This window comes from Excalfactoria chinensis, chromosome 1 (genome assembly GCF_039878825.1).
Source record: "Excalfactoria chinensis isolate bCotChi1 chromosome 1, bCotChi1.hap2, whole genome shotgun sequence".
NCBI classification, from domain to species: Eukaryota; Metazoa; Chordata; class Aves; order Galliformes; family Phasianidae; genus Excalfactoria; species Excalfactoria chinensis.
In genome coordinates this window covers 103309872-103329660 of record NC_092825.1, presented here as the reverse complement: position 1 = coordinate 103329660, position 19789 = coordinate 103309872, and the positions used below count along the sequence as shown (strand labels likewise).

General features: G+C 42.4%; 1 protein-coding gene across 1 annotated transcript; it reads left to right on the top strand.

The window, feature by feature from the left end:
- Positions 1 to 387: 387 nt before the first annotated feature.
- Positions 388 to 19173, top strand: TMPRSS2 (transmembrane serine protease 2). The gene is made up of 15 exons (XM_072351189.1): positions 388 to 537; positions 6264 to 6426; positions 7546 to 7616; positions 8190 to 8391; positions 8723 to 8806; positions 10161 to 10280; positions 11218 to 11347; positions 12452 to 12562; positions 13217 to 13260; positions 13959 to 14133; positions 15911 to 16086; positions 16769 to 16864; positions 17787 to 17929; positions 18745 to 18897; positions 19070 to 19173. The coding sequence occupies exons 3-15, from the start codon at positions 7602 to 7604 to the stop codon at positions 19079 to 19081; spliced, it is 1461 nt and encodes a 486-aa protein (XP_072207290.1). The 5' UTR covers positions 388 to 537; positions 6264 to 6426; positions 7546 to 7601; the 3' UTR covers positions 19082 to 19173.
- Positions 19174 to 19789: the final 616 nt, after the last annotated feature.

The following is a 19789-nucleotide window of genomic DNA, read 5'->3' as shown; positions in this document are numbered from 1 at the left end:
GTTCTTCATTTTCCTATGGACTTTTCCAGTCACACTCTGAGGTTTTTGGACATAAGTGATCTTTTATTTCACGATTGAGCTGTTTTGGCAGAAATAACCCAATTTGTTTGTAGATCTGCTTCAAAGGAGAGTAACCCCGAGCCACCAGAGTAGGGTGAATACTGAGACTGCAGACATCTTTAAAAGCACCCTTTTATTATGTTTCTACTAAAAAGGAAAAAGGAAATTATTTCTCCAGCCCCAGCATGATAGGAGCACTTGTTATCACCTCCCTTCAGGGAAGGGCCGATAGCTCTCATTGCTCGCTTCCCCGCGGCGTGTTTGTTTTGCATAAGGGCGAGGGAGGAGAAGGAGGAGGAAGAGGGAACGAGAGAAAGGCTGGGGGCTCGCTGCTTGGCCGGAGGAGGGGGTGGACAGGTGCCCTCAGGTGGATTCGTTGCCCGGCCCCTTTCAGCCTCTCCCCCGCCTCCTGGCTCCTCCCCGACCCTCCGCTACTGCCGGTCCGCCGTGCCGCGTTTGCTCTGCGTTGCGCTCCAGGTAAGCACGGCGCTCCCCGCCTGCGGGGCCGTACGGCTGGGGGGGCTTCAGCCGGGGCTTGGCTTTTGGGGTGCGGAGTGCCCCGGCGTGACATCCCCGCCGGGCCGGGGTTCGCCGGGCCGAGATGGGCCGGAGCCGGGGTGAGGGGCAGCGACGTCTTCTCCCAAGGAGGGATATGCCGCGAGGCGGGATAAGGCGGCTGTTCCGAGGAGTCGGAACGTATTGTCGCTCCTATGCAGGATGAACCAAAGCGGCGTCAAGTTCCAGGACCTCTTGGTTGTGTTGTTGCTCTCTGGTTTCTTTCGAAAGTGCCAGTTTCTGGCTACGGGTGTCATAGTTCATCTAGTCAAGTTTTGGAGGGCTGTCTGTTGGTTGAGTGCTTTCCTGCAGGAATCATATAATATTTTTAGATGTTAGGCAGAAATTCTTTCCCAGAGGGTGGTGAGGCGCTGGCACAGCTGCCCAGAGGAGCTGTGGTGCCCCATCCCTGAAGGCACTTAAGACCAGGTTGGATGGGGCCCTGGGCAGCCTGAGCTGGTGGGGGGCAGCCCTGCTCATGGCAGGGGTTGGGGAAGCGTAGGCTTTGAGGCCCCTTCCAACCCAAACCATTCAGTGATTCTGTATCATTGAGGCTTCCAGGCCAGAGCTTGGAGCGCTGCACTCACCCCCCTGCACACTCCTTCCTACGGTCCCATTGAAGCTCAGACCTCCCCACACCTCAGGTTTCACCACAGATTTGCAGGGCTGAGTGTGGGTCGGTGAACTTGACAGACTGCTCTCACACTGAGCCCTTGTCCTGGGTGTCCCCGTTTGCCCTGAGTAAAGTTACACTCACGCCTTCAGTGAATTACAAAGAGCCAGAGGAAGCTGCTTTGCGTACTGGGACTAGGTTGCTTCAAGTGAGGCAGTGAAATGCGTACAGAGAGACAGGCACTGTTTGGGGCACTGGTCAATGAAATGGACAAAGTTTAGGTGCTACTACTCAGCTGTAGCTGTGCTGCTGCATAAGTGCTTATCCCATGTTGTGGACACATGCATCCTTAAAACAGTCTTTGGCAATGAGGGCCTCAGTGTGATGAATCCAACCCCCTGGCAGGAGCTGCCTTTTCTTCCTCTGAGGGTGACAGAGTATTGGAACAGGCTGCCTGGAGAGCCAGTGGAGTCTCCTCTGGAGATATTCAAGACTTGTCTGGACACTTTCCTGTGTAACCTACTGTAGGGAACCTCCTTTAGCAGGGGTTTGGACTCAATGATCTCTAAGTCTCTTCCAACCCATACAGTTCTGTGTTCTGCCACAGACCCCTTGGTTCACAGCTTCTCAGGAGCTGAGTCCACAGATGGAAAGCTGCTGACTGGGACAAACACCTGAACAAGTCAGTTTTGTTAGCGCTGCTACTTTTCATTTATTTTTCTGCCTCATGACTATCTGCTGCTAAGTGATAACTATGACTACAAGCTCATTCGTTTGCAACTTGGATACGGCAAACAAGTGTTCTTGCAAGTTTCCCCAGCCCTGAACTCCCAGCAAGGTATCATTGCTGCAGACTGAGATGTGCGTTGTGCTATCCGAAGCTGAGGTTGTTTGGTCCTCTACGGAGGAAAGTGGGCAGAATCACAGGATGTCAGGGATTGGAAGGAACTTCAAAAGATCATCTAATCCAATCCCCTACCAGAATGGGAACACCTCGATTGGGTCACACAGGAATGCATCCAGGTGGGCTTTGAATGTCTCCAGAGAAGGAAACTCCCACAGGCTATCTGGGCAGCCCATAGTACTGGGGTAAAATGCATCCAAATGCCAGGCAGACAGTTGCTGCATCCTTTAGCAGAGAAGTGATTTGTGTGTGTGAGGTTCTGGGTGCTGTGGATAATAATCTCAGCTACTGCTAATAACTAACCAAGCTCCACCAACCCAGCAAATCTGATTGTTTGGACTCTTCCCGTCTTTTGTTTTGGAAACAGCTTTTTCACAGAATCATAGGATCACAAGGTTGGAAAGGACCTATAAGATCATCTAGTCCAACCGTCCTCCCTTTACCATACCTACAGAAAACCCCTAAACCATATCTCCTAGCTCCCTTTTTATAGGGTTATAACTCTTCTGGCACTCAGTTAGACAACACCTTTTCTGCTTCTTTTCCCACCCTACCGTTCCTAACTTTTATTTTTTTATTTCCTATATATAAAACCATCTATGTATTTGTAATAGGCAGAGTTTCATGATAACACTTTTTCAGGGCATCACTCACAGTATGAGTGCTGCATCCCATAACTGCTTAGAATAAGACTGCTATGCTCTGAGCTGTATCTTGTGTGAGTGAAATGAATCTCGGTTTTCTGACCTTGGGAATACTGTTGTACTGGGGACTTTATTTTAGTTCCTGGTAGTGCTTATCAAGAGCTACTGTTTTTTAACACCTGTTGATAAGCAGTTCTATGGTTTAATGATATTTTTAGGAGCTGATCTGGAATAGCTCCAAAATTATTTCTTAAGAAATGTAGGAATGTCAAGGTTCAATTGTGGCAAAGTGACTTTCATGTAAATATTTGCATGGTCTCACATAGTTCTCTGCTGGGCCATAGTATCACTGAATACCTTGCGTTGGAAGGGACCCACAAGATCACTGAGTCCAACTCTGGGCTCCACTCAGCACCACTCAAAATCTGACCTTATGTTTGAGTGTGGTGTCTAGATGACTCTGTTTCTTTTTTTCCTGTCCAGGAAGCAAAGGTAGAAACTGCACAGTGTATAGAAAGATCTTGTAACTAAACTTAGAATTGTCTCTCTCTGCTTGTGTGTTCCCTACCCCTTACTGTTACTGTTGGCTTGCTGGATCCACTGAAACTTCTTGGATGACGTAAAGCGGTTGGATATAAACATATAACAGAATGCCTCCTTTGTAACAATGTCAATAAAAGGCATAACATGTTGACTTGTTCAAGTTAAGGTTGAGCTTTGCGCTGGGATTACTCCATTGCCACTTAATGGGTATGCTGTATTTCTTTATCTGGATAATGAGGATGAGTGTTTACTGCTTATGACTTGGTATCAGTGTTAGTCACTGCTTTATATGGATCATTTGGATGCTGTCATGCTTCCTTCTCTTAAAAGATAATCTTTCCTCTATGCATTGCGTTTTTGTTTTTCTTCTCCCTCTTTCCTTGTTTGCATGCATTTGCTCTAATGCATTTATAGCTATCAAGAATGAGTTTTGCATTTTGTTGCTTGGTTTTTGTTTGTTTGTTTTTCAGTTGATGGTACCTGTGGTAGAGCTAGGCAAACATTTCTTGTTCAGGAAATGGCATTAAATATGCAGTGAAATAACACAGAATTGTAGGTAGTGTACTGCTGTCAATATATCTCTGGCTTTGGCAGCTAATTTTCTGAATTTGACAGTTGGACTAGATGATATCTTAGTGGTCTTCTCCAACCTTAATGATTCTATTATTCATGAGTTGTATTAGGATGCTTGAAGGTGTCATTCCATCCTGTCAACATACTTGTCCAAGCATGGAAGCAACTTAAAGCTATCTCTTCATGAAAGCTTGCAGAAAATAAGGTAGTTTGTGGTGTTTGTTGAGCACTGCACCTCTGGAGTATGGTGCTGCTCCTAATTAACAGTTAGAACAATGTGCAATAAGGAAACAACATTTCCAGTTCTTGCATGAAAAACCTATCAAATCATAATTTTGTTTTACATATGTTTTACATATGAATATTTGCATAAATTCACTGAAAAACTTTTCTAAAAAAGTATTGGATTGAATTTGTCTTGGGTGAATCTAATATTTTCAATTATTTTTTTTTTCCATCCTGACATCTTTTATTAGAAAAAAGAAACAATATATATGTGTATTTCAACCCTACTGACCCATGACAGAAATATAATGATAATGCTCCTAAGGCATATGTGAAAAGAGGTTGTGATATTTTGAGTAATAGCTGCCTGCTGCAAGGCAGTGTGCTTCAGTGTATTCATCAGTATGCTATGTCAACGATGGTCGTACATTTTGTACGTATTATTGTCAATCATTAGAAATTATAGCACTATTTTTGTACTTTTAGAGTTCGGAAAGAAAAGCAAATTTGGTTTTTGGATCTTCTGTGATACAGGTGTCTAAATGCTCATTCTGTTCAATGTTGGAACAAACTTAGCTATACTTTTCCCAAAGTTGGAAGGTGTTGCATGGCAAGTTGACCTGCAAGGCTCTGCCTCAGTGGACCCTGCCTGTTCAAGGCTTTGCCCCTGTATGCCCTGTCTCTTGTTCTTTCAAGCTGCTGCAGAGACGAGCTCCATCTCTGCTTGCATAAGGACCCCTGTACACTTAAGTCCCCCATCCTTTCTCACCTTGAAGGACTTCTGAGGTTTCTTCAAAGGTACCCAGTAATGTGCCATTATAGCTTATCACATGTTTGGAGGAATGACCGGAAGGGGAAGGAAAGGATACTTCTGTGTTCTGACTAAACTTTGCCTCATCAGCATAGGTTTATAACACTTTTTATGTGGAATGTATTTAAATATCATGTGTGAGGCTAAAGTACTGTGTCCAGTTTTGGATCCCTCACTGCAAGAAAGATATCAAGGCCCTGAAACGTGTTCAAAGGAGGGCTACGAAGCTGGTGAGGGGTCTGGAGCACAGGCCATATGAGGAGAGGCTGAAGGAGCTGGAAATGTTCAGCCTGGAGAAGAGGAGGCTCAGGGGAGACCTTATTGCTCTCTACAACTTCCTGAAGGGAGGTTGTAGTGAGCTGGGGGTCGGCCCCTTCTCTTGTGTCGTTAGTGGCAGGACTAGAGGGAATGGTTTCAAGCTGCAGCAGGGGAGATTCAGGCTGGACATTAGGAAATATTACTTCGCAGAAAGGGTGATCAAGCACTGGGATGGACTGCCCAGGGAGGTGGTGGAGTCACAGACCATGGGGGTGTTCAAGAAATGTTTGGATGTTGTGTTGAGGGATATGATTTAGCTGGGAAGTATTGGTGATGGTTGGACTGGATGATCTTTTAGGTCTTTTCCAACCTTGGTGATTCTGTGGTTCTACTGGCTGAGATAACACGCCCATCCCTTCTAGCTCTGTCATTGTCATTGTTGGGATGGGGACTATATGACAGGTCAGTTTGTTTTTCCATGTCCCAGCTTCCTTATCTGTGAATCTAATGCAGTACCTTTGGTTATTTGTATAACATGCAGAAATACCTTGGTGATTTGTGTTTAAGAAGACTAGATTGTGTAGTTATTTGATGTTACCCACTGGCTTGGGTTCTTTTTGGCTTTGAAGTGTGTGCAATCTAATAGGAGTCCGGTGGTTTCACTTTAATCCGTTTTCAACATCCTGGAAAATAATTTTAGGGAAATATGTATAAGGCAATATCTCATCTTGCCTATGTTCAGTAGTGCGATAATCGAAATGCTGTTATTAATCTGTTTTATGGGAAACAGATTCACAAGAACTGAGCTGGGAGTGGTAATTGTAGTCGAGATAACAAAAAAATATCTCTGTTGCTTAGTTATTAAAAAAAACCAAACAAACACAAAACGAGTGAGGAATCCTGTCACCTGCCAATTGGCCAAAGAATTTCAAATTGTTCTGCAGAAAATATTTGGAGGTGTTTTTTTGTTTTTGTTTTAAATTGTGATTCTTGGTGTCTTGCCTCAAAATCACATAATATTCTCTTCTGTCTGTTCTCACTAAACTTTTGTACCTTTTTTCCCCTCTCCTTTTCCAGACAACAAGGAAAAGCAATATCTTCCTGCAAAGTGTTACTTGTTTGATTAGTTGGGGCAGAACTAAGTTTACTCAGCTCTGCTATGAAGAAGTGACCAAGAAAGGATGCGACATAAAACAGAAGTCATGCAGACTTAGTCACCAGTCTTGATGAGCTACTTACTGTAAGTAGGAATAAGACTTGTTTTCTCTTGTCTGCCATGCAAACAAGAATTTAACAGACTGCTATTCTATTTATTCCTTCTTTATAGTACTAATATTGGCATGCTCTTTGGTGCTAAGCTGTTCTTGAAATCTACTTCAGAGGTGTTTGCGGTTTGGTTCTGGGTGAGGTGATTATCTAGGTACAGGCTCTAAAAGAACTTTTTGCCTCAGGCTGAGTTATGCTGTGTCTTTATGCAACTGCTGTCTGTAGCAGTGACCTTCAGCCTGGGCCATGATTCTGTGCCCATGTGGAGCACTTGCTCTGGAAAGCTGAAGAGCTGTATTGCAGAGCATGTGACTGAGCCACTTTCTCTGCTTTTCCTCGTGTAGAGTAACATTATGAGATGTCTCTGTAGATCTAATCATTTATTAAAATGATTACTTGTGGTGGTGTGTAACTGCATGTGTTAGAGATATGGCAGCAAACATTGTCGCATGTCTTGTGTATCTCCTAATTGTTGGTTTTACCTAGTGTTAATGTTTAACTTTAAAATGAACTGCTGTATGCTTGAGACACTGGCTGCAGCTCTAACATTTGCATTGGTTTGGCTTGCTGTTTCCCTGCTATGTTTCTTCCCCCATTTTTGGTGTGGTGGCCACAGCACACAGCCAACACAGAAGTGTGAAAATGGTGTGGCTTGCAGTGCTACCGGATGTAGCATTATTAAACAAGACAACTGGATTTGTTTTTCCTGATGCTTTGTTTGCATTCTTGTTTCCGTGTCTCGAGCTTTGGTGATCCATGAGTAAGCGCTGAGAGAGGCAGGAGGAGCAGCCCGAGTGCTGGCAGTGGGTGGAGGCTGCCAGGCTGCTGGACACTGCCACTCCTGTCGCAGGAGTGGGCGCTGTTGCCATCCTCTGGGTTTGCATGGTTCTTCTGTGAATGAATGATTGGCACTGTGTGATCCCCTGGGTTGTATTGAGAGGCTATTGAGGTCCAGTTTCAGGCTGTACTTTCATTTACACTCCATCTCAAAAGACTTCCATGTGTTTTTCCCCCCCAGTTTGGCATTTTTCTAAAGAATTAACTTTTTGGTTGTCACCATTTCCATCTTGATCACTTCTCTTTTTTTTAATAGGTTCAGGCTTTACGTCCAAACACTTGAATTGTTTCAGTACTCCTGACAAAGGAAAGATGACCTCTACTGTAGTAAGTGAACAAAATATTTCTTCCTGGAATCTCTTGCAGGATAAATATTCTACAACCTGTTGTAGGCTGGGGTGTTTTGGAAGTAGCTCATGTGTGCCTTGCATTGCCATGGAACAAAATGGCAAGTAAGCCTTTTTCCCAAATCTGGACAACTGAGTACATGAAGGCTGTTAGTTGTCAGCATTTCTTTTGATGATGGTATCGCCTGAACCTTGCTGCTTATTTGTACTGATGTTCCATCAAAATGACTAGTGCAGCTACCTGGTAGGCTGGGTTTAAGAATCCTTTTTAGGTTGAATTATTTTGGATTGGAAAACTGATATTTTAACATGCCTACATGGCTCATTCTGTTGCTATTTTTATTATGCAGGGTGAGGTATTAGGCATATGCTATAAATCTTTCTCTATGTAAACTGGTGTGGTAGACTCTTGCTTTAGCAGAATTACCTAGTAGAGTTCTACACAAAGGTGGCATCTCAAATTAACTTTGTTCTAATTGCAGTCTTACTTCCTTTTTTTTTTTTTTTTCCTTCTTTTCTTTTTTCCTTCTTTTCTCATAACATTATCATTTAGAATCCACCACCGTACTATGAAAATCATGGCTTCCACGCAGAAAACTACTATTCTGCCAGGCCACAAGTAGGTGCTAACCCATATCCACAGTACTTTTCTACAAATGTTCCATCAGTGCCAACCTATATCCCAAGAGTTTCAACCCATCAGTCAAGCATTCCAGTAGCTCCTTCATCCAGTTCATCCAGGACGTGTTCATCAAGTAAGATTTGTTGTCATTTCTTACAAAGTTAGACTTAATGTCTTCCAGAGTAAGATAAGAAACGAAGGCAGTATTTCCACCTTTCTTGTATTGAGGGAATCTCTGAGGGCTGCCTCCTCTGTATGAATGAGGAAGTGATGGCTGACTGGGGTGCTGTTGTAACAGGAACCTGAACGATCTGGAAGCAAGGTGGTGCAATGGAGAAAAGTTCTGATGAGCAAACATAACCAATTTTTAAATTCAGTGAAATATACATAGTGCTTGTGACCATGCTGGAAATTACCTTATTTGTGAACCTAATTTCTCATTTTTATCTGTACTTTCATTTCAGGTATAAAGAAAGTCATAATAATTATATTATCCATTTTATTAGTCATTGGTTGTGCAATTGCTGCTTTCTTCATCTGGTACTTTGGTAAGAATTATTCTTTTTGTTGTTGTTTCGGAAGAAAGGACATAGTTAATTTCTGAAGTTAGAAGTATGATTCTTGTCTTTCATTTTATGCTGTATTAAGGGCAAGAAAGTCTTTGTTACCTGTTTCATAAGAGATAAACAAATGCGGCTTAAAAAGTGACTTAATTGTGGGGTGATTGTATTTTTAATAGTGCTCCTATTGTTTTCCTTTCATTTTGTCAAGTGAATACATACTTGACATCAAGCGTCATCAGCTTTTTGAATCCTCTCGAGCAGCTGGCTTCTCTGGAAAGCTAAAGTCTGTCTGGGGAAAGCTGAGGCAGTACAACTCTGCCTTGTAGTACCTTTACTAAAAAGCAGCTTGACATCTTACAACGGTTTGTGTTTTGGTGGATAGCTGGTATGTGACTGGACAACTGGTCCTAAACTATGTTTAATTTGGGAAATTACTACTATATATTAACAGTGAAATGAATCTGTATTCTAAATTCTAACTTGGCTTTGCTTCAAGGGAAGAAAGGAGATGAAGTAAATTCATATGCCTTAGCTGCCAGAGTTAAATGATCAAGACTTATTTGACTTCAGTAATACGGGACCGTACTTAAAGCTGAACTAATTCACATAGGTTTATTTGCTCTTGTGAGGCTTTTGATCTGTGATAAAGTTGCGTGAGCCCAGTCCAAGTAACCACCATAAGCTGGAACACAGGTGACATGTTGAACTTGGACGTCATCTTCAACCGGAATAACTGAGCTCTGAAGCCGGGCTACAGCAGTTATGTTCAGCTTAGCCAAGTCTATGTTGTGATAACTTAATTTCCCTTTCAATTGGATAATTCTTCAAAGAAAATTAAAGAACCATTTACTATGTTGTTGGGAACCTCTCTGTTCTGTACAGGAGAGGAAAGGAAAACAGAAGGTAGTTCATTTAAAATTATTAGGAGGTCACTTTGTGTTCTTAGTTTTTTTTAATTTATTTATTCTTTTTACTCACTTTGATTTATACAGGGTGAATTTAGTCTTCTTTTAAGCAGGACTGAAAACAACAAGGTGTGATTAATTTCTTATTCTCTGCTTTGTTGGTGTGAAGTTGATTCCTTTTAGAAAACTTAGTAGAGCTTGTTTATTTGGGGGAGTCAATGGACAAAATTTAGTCAGCTGCATCAATGAGTTAATCTGACAAGTGCTGTGAAGGACAGAGCAATAAATCTTTGTGTTAGGCAAGGTTTCCTCCCAGCTCTGAGTTTAAGAGTTTGCTGGTACTTTGCTCTATCAAACTGACATGCTCCTGAAAGTGAGAGCTGGCGGTGGTTGCTTGAGGCTAAGCTGATGAATTTGTTGCTCTCCCCTTGCAGTTGAGAATCGTTGTCTTGGCTCCTTAATAGAGTGTGGATCTTCAGGAGTGTGCATTTCTCCCTCACAGTGGTGTGATGGAGTGTCTGACTGCCCAAATGGGGAGGATGAAAATCGTTGTGGTGAGTACTGGCAGTCAAGGCAGGGGACCTCCAGCCATCAGCAAGAGTTCTTGAGCAAAATCCCTTGTCTAAAGCTTTCCAGGTTACCATAGGGCCAGCTTAGGCTCAGCTGTATCTCTAAAATGGATTGGAATGTTTGAATACGTCAAATCCTATATCTGGATCTTCAGTCAGTTTCCAGTTGATTGAAAAGCTGAAGCAAAATGACTGGCTCAGAGTTGAGTTTGCTTGAGTTTTAATATTTTAAAAGCTGTGACATTTAAAAGATGGGACGTTTTGATGGTAGCACCTGTGTTGTGCTAGTCTGTGAACTCTTGTACATGCTTCACACAGTATTAGCTATTACTGGCATGTGCTCTAACAGCTTTTCTTTTCCATTTAGTTGAATAATGAGTTTTTGGAGAAACTTGTTCAGTCTGCTCTTTTACTTGATCTATTTTGCATTAAATTCTTTTGCAGATAAATACACAATGGGACACAGAAGATTGCTTCTTTTTACCTTTTTGCTCTACAGCACTTGTCTGAAGAAATTTGGTGTATTAAGATATAACATAAATAGATTATATGAGATTATATTTTATTTACGTGTAATACATGGTTGTGTAGGTAAAAGATGAAAAATTGAGTATTACAATCTTCTGCAGTGTTAGAGTATGAAAGAGTTTTGAGAATAAAAACTGAAATGACGAACACTGTATTGCACTTTCCCTTAAAATTTCTAGCACTTTTAAATTGCCTTACACAAAGGAACTAAATCTTTGTAATATTTCTGCCTACTTGATATTTCCTCACAATTTGAATAGGTGGCAGCATTAAATTAGCACCAGTTTGTACATACAAATAACATGGGTGGCAAAAGCTTTAAACGGAGCAGTAACATAGCATGTGTGGTGTTCTTATGTTTTTGGGATTTGTTCTTTTCTTCCTTTTCTGGCAGTTAGACTTTATGGACCAAACTTCATCCTCGAAGTTTTTTCACCCATCAGCCAAACCTGGTACCCTGTTTGTCAGGATGACTGGACTGATGATTTTGGAAAGATCGCGTGTCAAGACCTGGGCTACAATGTGTAAGTCTAACCTTCGTCAGTCTTTGCAAATACATGGAAAGGTTAATATTTCCATCCTGCAGTTTTTAAGAATGCAATACAGAAACAAAAAGCAGTTAGTGATCTAGCTCTGGTGAACCCAAGCAGATCTAGTTTAACAATGATGTGTGCTGCAGAATCAAAATGAAAGGTTGCTCTGACAGGTGTGATATGTGTCTGGCATGCATGCAGTAGTTACTCTGTGGCATCACTTGTATGTAAATGTTCATTCATAGTAATCCTCCTAAGCTTGCTTCATGGTACCAGATTGTTATGGTTGCCCAGTAATGTCCAGTCCGGCTTAATTTGTCATTAGTATTACATGGAAAGCCTTGATCTCCTCATGACACAAATAACAGATGCTTGTGTGGAAGATCAGCGCAAATGTTTGTGGCAAGAATGCTGTCCATGTTCTCCATGCATAAAGCTGTAGCCTGAATTCTGCAGTTGGAATACTTTATGTTGCCAGTCTCTGATGTGGTTGGCAAATGCTATCTTCCAGTGTGCACGTAATGCAGGCAATTAATTGCCCAGAAAGATCTGGCATGTGCACAGGTTGCCTGCAGCAGTCAGATTTATTCTGAACCAGCAATGACCGAAGTAGTACCCAGACAGTTAGTCAACCCAGCAGCAATGTTGTAGGGCTGTGCCTCAGCTGGGAAGCCCTGCAGAACAGCAGCATGTAGCAGCCCTGCAGCTGTCCCATAGAAGTGTGGCTGCTAGAACTTATTAGACTTGAATTTCGTTGTGTATGTAGAGATGCAAAGGCATCTCTTCATCGTGCCCCATTTCATGAGACTGAAGATTGGTACTGTGTACGCAAACCAGATAAAGATGTTATTTTAATCTACTAAAAATATTATTTTAATCTACTAACTGTCTGATGGGAAACTGAACTTGAAAGATGTATTTAAGAGTCAGATTCTGGCACTGGTACTGCACCATTGGGTTCTTTCTGTGCTTACTACAGAAAGAATAATATTTTAGAATTGCTCATGTCAGAAGTTGTGGCTCGGCACAATTTATTGTCATTTGTTTGAAAACCAAAACTGCTGTTTTTTTTAGTGCAGTCTTTCTGTTTTACAGAGATACCTATTACTATAGTCAAGGAGTAGCAGCTGAAGTCACCTATAAAAGCTTTATGAAGCTAAACACGAGTGCGGGAAATACAGACTTGTACAAAAGGCTGCAAAGCAGGTATCATTGCTTAATACAAATTAATTTCTTTTTATTAGGTGTCTTTTTAGCTGTCGTAGGAGATGTAGCCTATCTAACGACAAAAGGAAAGAGACTTTGTTTTCCATCTGCTTGCAGCAGCTGCTCTTCTCTGTATTTAAAAACACAGCTGTCACTTCTCCATCTTTCCACTCTTCTTTTAAAAGTGTAGATGCCCTATCCTGTTCCTCTGTGCTCTTTGGAAAGTTGACATGTCAGAATTGCTTTAAACATGTCAGAAGCCTCTTATTTCCAAACCTGTAGATTGCTTTACCTGAAAAGTTACTGTGTTGCTCCCTTGTTGTTAAAGTTCTTCTGTGACCATTTCATAAATCAACTCAACCTTCTCTTATGATGTTCCTTATCTTGCTCCTCAATAGGCTTACAAGCCTTTTGTGCTGCCTGGCTGTGGGCTTCCACCTGACAGTTTTGGTGAATGCAAGAAACGGTGAAGGCCAGATGGGTATTGGTAGGGTAGCTGGAGAGAGTGAAGAAAGGAGGAAAGCCTCAGCAGGAAGCATGAATGAAGGCAGGGCATGTAGCTGGAATGGGTAGGAAGCAACTGGCGGGGTGAACCCAGCATCTGCTTTGCTGGGTGTCCTAAAGCCTGTTTGCTCTTTTCTATTTCTATTGCAGTGATTACTGTGCATCAGGAAATGTGGTTTCTCTGCGCTGCATAGGTAAGTGTATGTTTCTCAGACTTTTACTTGTTGATGCCTTGAAGCACTCTGTCTATAAATCCTTTTGAATCTGCACGAATGAGTATTTGATGGGAACCACAATTAAACCCTGTACCCAGGTATCAGACTTCAAGGAGCAGAATGGAAGAGGAGACAAGGGGGATGTTAGGTCCCTAGTTCTGTCTTTACTGTTACATGTTCCTTTAAATAGCTTACTCCATGGTGAACTCTGCAGTCATTTCTGTGCAGCGCAGAGGGAAGGCTTTAGTGCACTGTCTGACACATGGCCATCAGGTGGTCGTCACTGTTCCTCACCATAGTGAGGTGACCCCTGGGTGCTGCCTATCCTGTTGCACAGTAGTGTGTGTCTGTGCAGCTCACCAAAGACACTCAAAGGCCAGCGTTCAGGGTTGTAAAAACCACTGTCTAACAGTTAACTTCTGAAGTGATGAACTGTGCGCCACCAATGACAGAGGGCGACATGAAGGGTTCCTGGGCTGCAGGAGCCTTGGTCCACCCTGTCCCCATGAGTCTGAGCACTACAGAGCAATGGCTGGGCTGTGGCCTCAACCCACAGCAGTACGGCAGATGTGGTCCATGCTTGCTTTCTATTGAGCAATAGTGAAGCCTGGGGTAAAGAAACTGCCTTTGAGACCAACTCTCTCTGATGCATGTCTTGTGTATGCCTGACTCCTCAGAGTGCGGCCTGCCCACTAAAAGCACAGGTGTCATGAGCAGGATCGTGGGTGGCAGCACAGCGACGCTGGGGCAGTGGCCGTGGCAGGTGAGCCTCCATGTGCAGGACACACATGTCTGTGGAGGCTCCATCATCACCCGTGAGTGGCTGGTGACGGCAGCCCACTGTGTGGAGGGGTGAGTGCCTTTATTTCATCATATCTTCATGCCTCAGGGTAGTAAAGTCCAAGCCGGTATTAATCATAGATGTATGTATACCCATCCAGGGAACGCTTTGTGTAGGCATCAACGTGAAGGAAAGCTGGTATTTTGTCAATTTTTAACTTGAAAGCAGAAATTTAAAGGACAGCTAAGTGTATTTATGCTTAAAGGCAGCGGCTTTTATTGGAGGGAAAACCCAGTAAGCAAAGTCATTTTAACGGTTGGTTGAATCACAGTTTGAGGCTCAGCCAAGGGAAAATAACCTTGTCCTTAACCTTGAGAAAGGAATGTTAGCATTTGGTTCTATGTGAAGATTTTATCCCTCCTCTGTTTTCTAGTGTGAGCTCCAGACTGTGCGAAGGTTTTAGGAGTGGTGACCAAGGTGTAGCTGGGTTTTAAGATTCAGATTAAGTTTGGTTTTTGCAAAGTGGTTGTCAGTTCCAAGGGAGTTTTAACACATGTAGAAAGTTCTCTACAGAGCAAGTGGAAATTGTTCTGGAGCACAGAGGCTACTTAAATTCCATCTAGTGAGTATGCCTAATGTTAAAAACCAAAACAGCAGAAAACAACCAAACAGCCTCCTAGCATTTTCAAGATCAAGAAATTCCTTTACTAGATTATGTTTTTGCTAATTCTGGTTTCTGCCGCCCTTCCATGCTTCGGATAGTGCACGAGTGAGAACACTGACATATGAGACTTCAGAAATAACACCTTGATCCCTCAGTTGCTGAAATCAATAAAAGGCTTCAGTGTTCCAGTCTCAGGCTATAATTTGCTGTGCTGAGTGAGTAAGGGGATAGACAGTGATACTTACTTAACTTCAAGTAATTTTGTATGTTTATGAAACTAGAGTCAAGCTCTCCTGAAGTTAGATGACCTGTACTTTGTCTTTCGGGGAAAAACAAAACAAAACAACCTTGTGGTCAGTTTTTGTTTTTGATTTAATTAGCTCTCTTTTATACTATTTGACTATTTCACTGTTTTTTGTTTGTAAGGGACACAATTATCTGGGCTATTATTTTCCCTAGGTTTTTTGGACATGTTAATACGTTTGCATTACAGTAAAAATCATGCTGCTAAAGTTGACTGATGAAGGGAGGCTAGCCAAAAATAAGGAAGGCATGAATTACTGTTTGCTTTTGCCTTCAGAAGTGGCAGCCAAATACATACGTGTTCTTGATCATGAATAGTCAAGGCAGTTGAAGGTTGAGTAGTGTACCTAGTTCTGGGCTCCCCGGTACAAAAAAGGCAGGGATCTCCTGGATTGTGCCCAGCAGTGGGCCACAAAGGGCCTGGAGAATCTCCCCTGTGAGGAAAGCTTGAGTGACCTGGGTCTGTTCAGCCTTGAGAAGAGGCAACTCAGAGGAGATCTGATTAATGTTTACAAGTATCTTAAGTGGGGGAGTCAAGGAGACATGGCCAATCTCTTTTCAGCAGTCTGTGGGGACAGGGCAAGGGGAAATGGCCATAAACTGGAGCACAGATAGTTCCATACCAATATGCAAAGGAACTTCTTCACAGTAAGGGTGATGGAGAACTGGAAGAGGCTGCCCAGGAAGGGTGTAGATATTCAAGACCTGCCTGGATGCCTACCTGTGCAGTCTGAGGTAGAGGGCCTGCTTTGCAGGGGGGCTGGACTTGATGATCTCTGGGTGTCCCTTCCAGCCTCTACAATTCTGTGATTCTGTGGTTCTGTTAGCTGAGTTTCTCTACCAGCAAAGCAAACCTTCTAACATTTGTTTTTTTTCCATAGACAATTTTCTGACCACTACATCTGGACCGTTTATGCTGGGATTCTGAACCAGAATGAGATGCACTCAAGGCCTGGATACAGAGTGCAAAAAATAATTTCCCATCCAAATTATGATACAGATTCTAAAGACAATGATGTTGCCCTTATGAAGTTAGATACACCGCTGACTTTTACTGGTATGTATCCTGCTCTTAAAAGCGGGCATGCTTCTTTGTAAGCAAGCCATAGAAACTGGAATATAAAACATTACTTAAAGTACTTCATACGTAAAGGTTCTGAGTGTGTGTAGGTGCTATACTTACAAGTCCTGTATTTCAGTGCATCAGCTTAAACCTACTAGAGGTAATCTGGAGGGACTCTTCTGCTGCTGAGCGTAGGGAGGTTGTCTGCTTGCTAGAACGTTTGTCTGAAATATTTTATTTCACCTTTCTTGTATACAAACATTGAATCCTACTTGCATTAATGATTATTTTCAGCAGGGTTTTGCAAACAGGATGAAGCTAGTTGTTGGAAGAGTTTCTTCTTTGTCATTCTTTACTGGCCACAGGTGCTGGTGTTAACTGTAGCAGGTAGCCAGGTTGCCAGTTGAACCAAGCTAGAAACACTAACTCTGAGCCTTCCTCACTTTGAGGTCAGAATGCAGTAATAGCCCTCTAGGAAGGAGCAATTGCTTAGCTATTCACAGCTGCCTGCATTGCACAGCATTGCTTATCTGCAAAGAGGGTAAAGTACAGAGAAAAAAGCGCAGTATGTATGTATTTAAAGCAAATGCTGGTAATGCTGAATAATGTTGTATCCACTTGTTTTGCATTATGCCTGGACATCTGGGATTAGACTGTCACTGTGTTTGCTTTGTAGATACTATACGGCCAGTTTGTCTGCCTAACCCGGGAATGATGTTCCAGCCTAATCAGCAGTGCTGGATATCTGGGTGGGGAGCAGAGTACCAAGGAGGTAAGCATGGCTCTGACACATTTGAGTCTTCTGCACAGCCAGTCCTCTTCAGCCTAGATGGATTTGTAGAAATTGAGAATGAGAAAGGAGGCAAGGTTTATGTCTGTATCAGGAAGCTGAGAGAGGTGGTTCTGGGTAGCTTGGAGGAAAGAAGGCTCTGGGGAGACCCGAGAGCAGCCTTTCAGTATTTAAAAGGGGGATATAAGAAAGAAGGGGACAGGCTCTTCAGCAGGGTCTGTTGTGACAGAACAAGGGGAAATGGTTTCAGACTAAAAGAAGGGAGATTTAGATTAGATATAAGGAAGACATTTTTTACAATCAGGGTGGTGAGGCACTTGCACAGGTTGCCCAGGGAGGTGGTGGACGCCCCATCCCTTAAGACGTTCAAACTGAGGCTGGATGGGTCTCTGAGCAACCTGATGTAGCTGTACATGTTCCTGTTCATTGAATGGGGGTTGCACTAGATGACCTTTAAGGGTCCCTTCCATCTCAAACGATTTTATGATAATATGAAGGTTGTGGTCTGGTGTAGGGTTGGGGCTGCTGAATTTGGGATTTGCTGCCCCCTAGTGCTGGAACGCGAAACTGAGGAGGACTTGTTCATTCACTGCTTTACTCGCGTGCTTCCAATAGCACCATGGCTAATATAGTTGGCTGGGCTTGTAGTAGGCAGGTCCTTATTATCTTGATTTACAGTACGCTAACAGTAGTGCAGAGTAACCAGCCCCCAGGAAAGGAGTTTTAATGTCAGGGTACTTTCTGCATTACGGACTATGCATCTTAAGTGTCCATCCCTGAATTTCTCTTGTGTATTTTGTCTTGACTAGCTCTAGCCACTGAAATTTGTAATAGGAATGTAACCTGATGCTTATTCTAATATTGTCTTTGTGTTTATGTGTTTCCATGTGTGTTTCAATTTTAGGTAAAACAGCAAATGAATTGAATTATGTCATGGTACCCTTAATAGAACAATCTCTGTGTAATTCTGTCTATGTCTACGATGGCATGGTCTTGCCTACAATGGTCTGTGCTGGATATTTAAAGGGAGGAATTGATTCTTGTCAGGTAATTATTTCTAATTAACACCTAACAGTGATCTGGTTGATTGTTTTTTTGTGCTCTTAATAGTAGGGATTTATCATCTGTTAATTCCAAATGGATACAACTTTTAATATGTTTCTACTTTTTATATATACATTTATGACTAACAGTTGGGCCTCTAGTTTATTTTGTGGCACATCCTTTAAAAGGGAGAGCTTTTGTGTCATGCTCTGCATGGTGGCCAGTGCTGAGGTCTTGTTAAATATGCTGAAAGGCTGAGGCAACCTTGGTATGTGCTTCAAGGATGTTTGGTTATCTCATACATGAAAATGAACAAATACTCTTTGTAATCACTACAATACTGTAGCATTATGCATGTGAACAAAGAAGTTAGTAAAATCTGTCTTGTTTAGTGCTCTGGGCAAACTGTTTTCATCCGTATGGTGAATAGTCTTCATTTAATACATTAATTGCCGTAGTGTTTTGTTGTAGTTGCTCTCTTACAAAAGCTCTTTCTTTTGAAATCTGACTCATATGCCAAGGGGGAATGGTTTTAAACTGAGACAGGGGAGGTTTAGGTTAGATATTAGGAGGATTTTTTTCACACAGAAGGTGATGACACGCTGGAACAGGTTGCCTAAGGAGGTTGTGGATGCCCCATCCCTGGAGGCATTCAAGACCAGGCTGGATATGGCTCTGGGCAGCCTGGTCTGGTGGTTGGTGACCCTGCACATAGCAGGGGGGTTGGAACTGAATGACCTTTGAGGTCCTTTTTAACTCAGGCCATTCTGTGATTCTCTGGTTGCCAGCCACTAACAATGTACCAATGTTTTGTGCAGGGTGACAGCGGAGGTCCTCTGGTAACAAACAAAAGCTCGGTGTGGTGGTTGGTTGGAGATACCAGCTGGGGAACTGGCTGTGCTACTCCCAATAGGCCTGGAGTTTATGGAAATATGACTGTGTTTACAGACTGGATTTATAAAAATATGCAGGTAAGATGTTTCTACCTTTCTAAATACCCCAAGCTGTGAAACTTGAATTTAATCATTTATATGTCCCACAACTTACCTGAGTTATTCCATTGAGAAGCATTCAAGTAGTTGATAAGATGATCTGTCAGCACAGCTGGAGCCTTTACTTTTTGTTTGTTTGTTTTTTAAACAGGCCAACAGATGACAACGCCATTTCTCATTCAATGTTTTAAGAACAAGAGAAAATGAAGCCATGGGTGCCTGGGATATTTATACACTTTTACACGTGATTTTTCTCTTTGAATTTATTTTTTTTTAATTATTATTATTGTTTTTAATTTTAATAACATGAAGGATTGCACACCGGATTACGTGCTGGCTACAATGACTGATTTTAGTCAGTGAGGGATTATCACAATAAGCCCCTTTATTGATAGGGTGCCTGGCAGAAAGCTGGTCTGCTGACTGCTTGCTGAGATTTGTTTTTAGCTGAGTAACTTTCACTTGGTGATCAGGTGCAGGTTTAAAATGGAGATTTTAATCACAACTTCAGATTTTTGTAGCAGGATGCTGAGATGGTTTTGTAGGGTTTTAAATTAACCGTTAAGTAACGTGAACATTGAATCTCTGAGCTGCTGGTTGGCAACGTAAGAGGAAACGAATGTATTTTTGGTATATATGAAGGGAAGTTTTCATGCACTACGGTAGTAGAGGCACAGGAAAAAAACATACAAACTGTATATTCAGGTAGTTGTAAATCCTCAGGATCATGACAGCCGTCATCCAACTCAGATTGCTCCAAGTAAGATCAGTCTGATCCTCTCGGTAATTAAAAGTGCTCTTCTGCCTTAAACTGCTGTGAATCCTGAAAGGGCAGGACCTGCTGTAGCTCCCGATGTAGGTGACAGAGGAA

Coding starts and splice junctions, on each gene's coding strand:
- TMPRSS2 (XM_072351189.1), top strand. Junction 12,563..13,216: donor TACAAAAGGCTGCAAAGCAG/GTATCATTGCTT, acceptor TTTCTATTGCAG/TGATTACTGTGCATCAGGAA. Junction 14,134..15,910: donor GCAGCCCACTGTGTGGAGGG/GTGAGTGCCTTT, acceptor TTTTTTCCATAG/ACAATTTTCTGACCACTACA.